Source organism: Lontra canadensis, unplaced genomic scaffold, assembly GCF_010015895.1.
Source record: "Lontra canadensis isolate GAN:19392208 unplaced genomic scaffold, GSC_riverotter_1.0 scaffold43, whole genome shotgun sequence".
Lineage (NCBI taxonomy): Eukaryota > Metazoa > Chordata > Mammalia > Carnivora > Mustelidae > Lontra > Lontra canadensis.
In genome coordinates, this window is record NW_022631037.1 from 2,845,553 (window position 1) to 2,852,892 (window position 7,340).

At 40.3% G+C, this 7,340-nt stretch overlaps 1 protein-coding gene across 1 annotated transcript; it reads right to left on the bottom strand.

Moving 5' to 3' along the window:
• Window positions 1-2,370: 2,370 nt before the first annotated feature.
• SMG8 (SMG8 nonsense mediated mRNA decay factor) lies at window positions 2,371-7,200 on the bottom strand. Its single transcript, XM_032871916.1, has 4 exons — window positions 5,407-7,200; window positions 4,559-4,704; window positions 3,219-4,091; window positions 2,371-2,804 (listed from the first exon to the last, which is right to left on the bottom strand). Exons 1-4 carry the CDS (start codon window positions 7,163-7,165, stop codon window positions 2,607-2,609), a joined length of 2,976 nt encoding a protein of 991 aa, XP_032727807.1. The 5' UTR covers window positions 7,166-7,200; the 3' UTR covers window positions 2,371-2,606.
• Between the last annotated feature and the right edge of the window lie 140 nt (window positions 7,201-7,340).

Genomic DNA, 7,340 nt, shown 5'->3' on the forward strand with positions numbered 1-7,340 from the left:
ACCATTGCAGTGCTAGATACCAGTACCCCAAGACTATGACCAGAACTGAAGGCAGACGCTTAACTGAGCCACCCAGGCACCCCACAAACTCACCCGTTCACCAAGCCTTAAGACCAGAGTCAAATATTCAGTTGGAGGAACTGACATGCAGTTTTCAATTTTTTTTTTTTTAAGATTTTATTTATTTATTTGACAGACAGAGATCACAAGTAGGCAGAGAGGCAGGCAGAGAGAGAGGGGGAAGCAGGCTCCCCGCTGAGCAGAGAGCCTGATGCGGGGCTCGATTCCAGAACCCTGGGATCATGACCTGAGCTGAAGGCAGAGGCTTTAACCCACTGAGCCACCCAGGCGCCCCTGCAGTTTTCAATCTTATATTTTTTCAGAAGATAGGACACCGGAAGAGTACAGCTTTGAAATCAGAGGCCTTGATTTAAATTCTGACTTTGCTACTCCCTACTCTGTGACCCTGGACAAATTATTCAGCCACTTCTAACTTTAATTTCTTGATCTGTAAAAACAGACTTATCTTGCAACGTTTTGAGGATTAGAGACAATGTATGCAAAATGCTTAGTAAAGTACCTAAGTGGACATTCATGAAATCGCTGTTATTATTGTGGCATTCAGGAAAGAGTAGCTATTGTTATTTTTGTGAATCAGCCTTTCCTAGTCCCATTTTTCTAATTTTCTTTGTTTTACTCTTTCTTGGAAGTTTTTTGTTTGTTTTTCAACTAAAATACAAATTCCTCTGTTTAAGTAGTACAGGGAACTTCACTTTAAACCAACATGTGAGGCCATTTAAAAAAAATCAGAGTAACATAGTTTAACATAAAAAAGAGCTATCACATTTGTCCTTTAATAAGCACTCCTTGAATAAGACATAATTTACTTCCTAAAATTCTATACAACTTTTCGGAGACACAACAGACTTACCAATAGGCCAAAGAATATCCTGTGAAGTCCCTTCTAACCTAGCGATTCTTTAAAAAAAAAAAAAAAAATTTGAATCATCTGCTTTATCTCAATAAGAAAGAGAAACATCTGCTAAGCAAAGGGCAATGCAAGTGCTGCTACAGAAGAAATATAATTTCTTTAATAAAATCACTTTGGAAATTTGCTGAATAAGGTTTATATCACTAATGTGCAAGGCAGTAAGCAATACAAATTGCATAGTGCACACTTCTCTAATGCAACATTCTATAAACCAATTTATAGATAAAAACATGAAGAAGTTTTGCAATTGTCTTAAGCAGGCTGTAAATACAAATAGCATAAAAATTTGTATTTAAAAACTACAGAAATTCAAATTAGGGTGGCTTCAGTAATCAAAAATAATTAAGGAAAATCACTTACTAATTTAAGCAGGAATGTAAATTTTTTCCATGTAAGAACGACATCAAAAAAGAAAAAAAAGACACAGATCTGCTCTTTTGACACCTTATTTGTTCTTACAAACTACTTTGTTACAGTTCCTTTAACCACAAGTTTATACAACCTGTTACTCAACTCTTATAGGCTATTGAAAAAAACAAAACAAGGGGGTCTGGGTGGCTCAGTCAGTTAAGCATCTGACTCTTGGTTTCAGCTCAGGTCATGATCTCAGCGTCATGAGATCAAGCCACGGTCAGTGGAGAGTCTGCGTCTCTCCCTCTCTGGCTCCCTATGACCCTACCCCCACTTTCTCGCTCTCCCTTAAATAAATCTTTAGAAAAGCAAACAACTATTAATATATGTCCTACAGAGCAATCTTGCTGTGTTTTCCAAATACAGTGCACTACTTAATAAAACCATGCTTAGTACAAAAGTGATTGTGATTGTTAAAACTGATATATAAGGTAGGAAAAATTAAAAGGATGAAAAATAAGGATGAGATGCAAAAACACTGTAAATTAATTTCCAGAGTTGGAGGCTCATGTTGGGTGTAGAGATTACTTAAAAACAAAGTCTTAGAAAAGAAGTTAAAAAATAAGTTTTAGTTCAGATAGCATTCACTTAAAATATATCTCTCAAATAAAAAAATGAAATAAAATAAAAATAAAAAAGTAAAAAAAAAAATGACATCTCATCAGTCCAGGAATAAAATAGTCAGGACAAAACAGTCTAACTTAGATATACCAGAATTATGAGCCAAACAATAGGGCTTTTTTTTTGCAAGTAAGTCGTCCATACCATTGCCAGATAACCTACTGGGTCATCTTCTTTTTGAAGGTAATTTCAGAAGTGGCATCTTAAGGAAAATCCCATCTTAAACATCGTTTTAACCAAAGCAAAGTTTTGGATCAACATGATTATGTAACATTGTTATGATAGAAACATGTTTTATTATGGACAGTGAAACAGAAACAAAAGAAAACAGAGATACCAACCAGGTATTTTATGTCCTTTTCTAGAAGAACCAATGTTTATTAGCAAGCTGTAGGTCCACTTACAATAAATATCAATTTATGAAAGAGTGGAACAACTACTGTCCCAATACTGAACACCTGTAACCAAAGCACATTTTGGATTCAAGAAAATACAGCATACATGTATCAGAAACAACCTCCCTCCCCCCCAGCACATACCAAAACCAAACACCAGCTTTAAGATTGAACTGGCTGTAAAACGCTCATTGTGTTACTGCTTTAAGAACTCCACGGAGCACCTTGTAACTCATTAACTGCACGTTTTCCTTAGGAGGGAAACAAGGTCCTCTCTCAGTCACATATGCATAAGGAAATCTCAAAACCCAGAGGCCATCTGGTGGGAGAGTGATTTCTTGTTTCTCTGGGTAGAACACTGGACACGGTGGTGGGCCTGGCTGAACCTGAAAAATAAAGGTAATGCACTTATTTTTACATTTTTCAATAAGAAACACTTGAAAGGTAAATGCCTAAACAAACAACAGGTTCAAAAACCATATAAGATTAAGGAGATAATGGGTATGCTCCTAACTCTAATCATATTCAATATTACATTACTGGTCTCAAGTATTATCCTACTTTTCTACAGATTTTTAACTTCAAGTTCTGCCTTTGAACTATACAATGTGAGTTGATAGTGTGAACTGATTAACACATGATTTTTTTTCTTTTCAAGAACTAGAATATTAGGTCTAAAAGGTATTTAAAATTTAAAACTGTTTAATGAAATAATTACTTTGATATTATCCTGCACTTTTAAAAGACAAAACAAGCATCAGCATTTTTTATTTGAGGATGGAAAAGGTCATATTTCTTACCTGGGGCATTAGTATTATCTGCAAAGGAGCATCGGGAACTACAACAAAAAGCCTCATAAGTTGAGCATAATGTGGTTTTAGTCCTCTACCCTGAGATGATGACAGAATATATAAGGGCATATCACTATTCAAGGCTTTTAAAGCGGACTCCTTTGGCCCACTTCCCATTACTTTCATTACTTTGTCAGGTCCTGAGCACATAAACCTCCGACCTCTAGAGTCTTCATACTCAAAGCCCACAAATGCTCGAGCTATGTCATCTCTCCGTCTTCCTCTTCCCATTACAACTGCACTTCTCTTTCCAGGAATAGCTTTATTTGGAGCAGGCCAAGAATTTGTGTCTAAGTCTCCTTCATCCTCGGCTCTAGTCCTGATGACAATGTCCCAAGGCATAAGATAATTTGTTCCTGGAATAAAGCCCTGTTGGTCTAAACCTGTATGAAAGTTATAAGACTTAGCAGGGCCTAATTTAACCAATGACCAACTGGAGAATTTGGGTAGGAGACCTTTAGGACAATTTGAATGTAGCATGCCTGGGAGATACTCAACTGTGGATGCCTGTCTATCAACTAAATTTGGTCTCTTCTCAGTTTTTACCTCTCCTTGACCATGAACTTCTGGATTATCTCCTCCTGCTTGTGGATCAGCTGGATAGGTACCTAAACTATCTGTGGACTGGCCTAAACTCAAAGCTAAACTCAGGCTTGTGCTCTCTCCTTGGGTTTGAGGTTCTTTTTCTTTAAGTTTATCAGCATCTGCATCTGGAGGGGCAGGAGAAGATTCATTTTTGGCAGGAGCAGGATCTGGTGTACTTGGTTCAAATACTGGGAAATTGATATGATCCAATTTTCCACAACATTTTTCTTCCAGAAGCTATAGAGGAAGAAACAAAATAAAATAAACAACCTTGTGAACTCTTCATTTAAAATAACACACTCTGGGCACCTGGGTGGCTCAGTGGGTTAAGCGGTTGCCTTTAGCTCAGATCAGGATCCGGGGGTCCTGGGATCAAGCCCTACTTCAGGCTCCCTGCCCAGTGGGGAGCTTGCTTCTCCCTCTTCTCACCCCTTGCTCGTGCTCTCTCACTGTCTCTCTCTCAAATAAATAAATAAAATCTTTTAAAAAATAAATAACACATTCTTCACTCTAAAAAACAAGATTAGCAATTAATGGGTAAGTAAGTAAGTAATAAAAAGAACTTTTCCTTGTCTATAGAGCATACTCCAGTCACATTTACTTTTCTACATACTTTGCTTCTGAAAATATGTACTTTTACTTAAATGGTAGTTAACACACACACCAAAGGGAGGAAAAAGAGGAAGAAAAAATTTAGAGTCTACCTGATAAAAGTCATAGTTAGCTGCCTTGATATCAAAGGGATCATCTCGAGGTGCCTGTTTCCTTCCACAATTACAGGCACCAGTAGATCGAGCTCGGCTATTGTGATACAGCACGGGAGGATTCCTATCGGCTTCTGGTTTTTCTCCTGGAAAACATAACACTCACTATTAACTTCACACATACAATGCAGAGTCAAATTTATTTTATATTCTATAGCATTTAACTTCAAAATTTCTCCAAACAGTACTTTGGAAATGAGAAGGAAAAATAAAAAACACCCAGTAAAAACACAAAATCTTGACTAAATATACACAGCAGAAAAAGCAAATGAAGATACAAGGATATATATTTTCAATCTGAAGTCTTAGGTTTTCTAAGACAATTTTATCATCATTATGGTGAGAATACATTTCATTGTATTCCTTTTAGTTCAACGAAAACTCCAAGATAAAAATGTTAATACGAAATTTTTGAAAATTTGTATTAATAGTTCTCATTTACTAATTCCCTACGGTTCATCCTTTAGATAGAGGAAAGTAATTAGTAGCCATAGATGTTATTTTCTTTTTACAGCAGGAGAGAAAACTTAAATTTGAGGCAACTGAATTTCTATAGGGCCTTTTTAAAAAATATCAATACCTAGTGAATAGCCTCTCTTAAAACACAAATATAGGGGTGACTGGCTGGCTCAGCCAATAAAGTATGCAACTCTCTCTTGATTTCAGGGTCATGAGTTTGAGCCCCACAATGGGCAAAGAGATTACTTAAAAATAGTAATTTTAAAAAACCCCAAGAATAAAAACACAGCTCAGTTCTGACTTCAAAATGCTGAGAGAATTTTAGCTACCTGATTTAGGTAATGAGTGAAATTTGTGTACACAGTGTTGATCAGTTAAACTCCTCTCCTCACAGAGCTGATGGCCATTGCTCCAAAACTTGTAGCAGTCTTCGTGTAACTGCATGGCATATTTGTGAAAGGCAGGACCCCTAGCATGTTGACTATACACTCGAAGAGCCTGAGCAAGCTGGTTTTTATGGACAGTCATTGTGTAATTATGAGGCAAATTTGACTGATAAGCACTATGGGCCATGGGTAAAGCTTTTTGGCACCGGTTTTCTGAGAATTTGGTGTCAATATCCAAAAACCCTTCCAAGACTTTAATACTGCTTAAAATCTTAGATGTTAGCTCCCCAGTGGGAGACCCCAGGTCCTCCTCTTTCCCATCAATAGCTACTTCATACAGTTTTGAAGCTGCTGAGATCCACTTCTGGTAAGTGGGAAGTTCAAAATGGGAAGGCTGTGGGTTCCTGCCCACACTGTCATCAAAACCTTTCTTGCTTAGGACTAGCTCCACATGCTGCCACAGAAATTCCCGAAGGGTAAAATCCACTAACTGCCCAGAAGAACTGGAACTGCTGCTGTCAATGTGGAAAGACAGCTGCTGTCGGCTATGCTGCCTCATCACCTGGTATCGCCTGGGCCCAGAAAGGGGTGCAGGCACCAGCAAAGATTCTGGGTCCTTCACAGTACAATGACTCCTGAGTTGGTCCAGCAACATGCCTACTGGGTCCTCCTCTTGGCTACCTGGAACTATGTACACAAAAGCTTGGTTGGCAGGCACTGTAAAGAGGCAATTGATACTCTGATTAGTCAAGACACGACTCTTCCTAAAGATTCTATAGATCTGGTCCTCCAGGGCATGTTGCAGTCTCCTTTTGGGAGAATGCTTCTTGGGTTTGTCTGGATGAGCTGGGTCTTGGCTCCGAGGGGGTTCCACCTTGAGGGCTCCATTGAGTTGAAAGAGGAAAAGGAGTCTAGGTGGGCAAGGTCGGCAGTTTAGCTTCCAGTCTTTGCCAACTGGACAATCCTTAATGGCTGTTTTGAGAAGGGGCAGTACTTTCTGTCTCAGTCCATCCAGGGCTCTGAATACTCGATCGTAAGTGATGTCAAAGGAACAAGTAGGATGGACCAGAAGCAGGATGTGACAGACGGAGAAAAGGTAAAGGAGACTGAGACACTGCAGCTTCTCTTGATGCTTCCAGAACTCGTGCGCTTCTGCATGAGGTAAAGAGAGGCCACCTCCAGCTTCCCCGCTCTGAAGGGCACGACAAGCCCGCAGAAGCTGCGAATTGTCACAGATGGAAGTGAGAAGAAGATAAAGAACTTTGCTTTCCTGATTGTAATAGGCCTGCAGAAGGCTGTAGTCCTGGGAACCTGGCTCAGTTCGGTTACCTTCAGCGGCAGCTACTCCTCCCCGAACCGAATCTCCCGTCCCAGCCCCAGCGTCTCCGGCTCCACCAGCCTCCCCGACGGCTCCAGCCTCGGTCCTGATTCCAGGCCCCGTGTCCCCAGGATCTTGGTGACGAAAGAGGGGAAAGACCTGTCGGTCGCAAACCGTATTCACAAGTGAGAACTTCTCGGAATTCAGTCGCAGAGCCGTCTTGCCGAAGATTCCCACCACGCAGATCTCATCCTCTCGCCAAGGAGGCTCCGGTCCACCAGCCACGCTCCCTCCGCCCTCTGTAGGGGATCCCTCCGGACTTTCAGAGCCGGTCCAGGATGAAGCACCCATTAGAAGCTCTCGTAAACTGACAGGACCCGCCATGGTGCTGAGACTTCTCTAGACTCTTTCCGGTCCGCCCTGAAAACCCAACCGACTGACGTCCACTTTCGAAATCCCTCCTCCGCTTCTTCATTTCCTGCTTTCCTCTCACTCTAGGTTCCGCCTCCCGCTCCTTCTAGTTCTTCGCGGTTTCCCCACTGCTATATACCATAGCTTG

What these genes read in the sequence shown, in the direction of transcription:
- SMG8 (XM_032871916.1), bottom strand. Translation starts at nt 7,165, where the DNA reads ATGGCGGGTCCTGTCAGTTTACGAGAGCTTCTAATGGGTGCTTCATCC. An exon ending in TCACTCATTACCTAAATCAG is followed by an intron (nt 4,705 to 5,406) that starts GTAGCTAAAATT and finishes TATGTTTTCCAG; the next exon opens with GAGAAAAACCAGAAGCCGAT. An exon ending in CTAACTATGACTTTTATCAG is followed by an intron (nt 4,092 to 4,558) that starts GTAGACTCTAAA and finishes CTTCCTCTATAG; the next exon opens with CTTCTGGAAGAAAAATGTTG.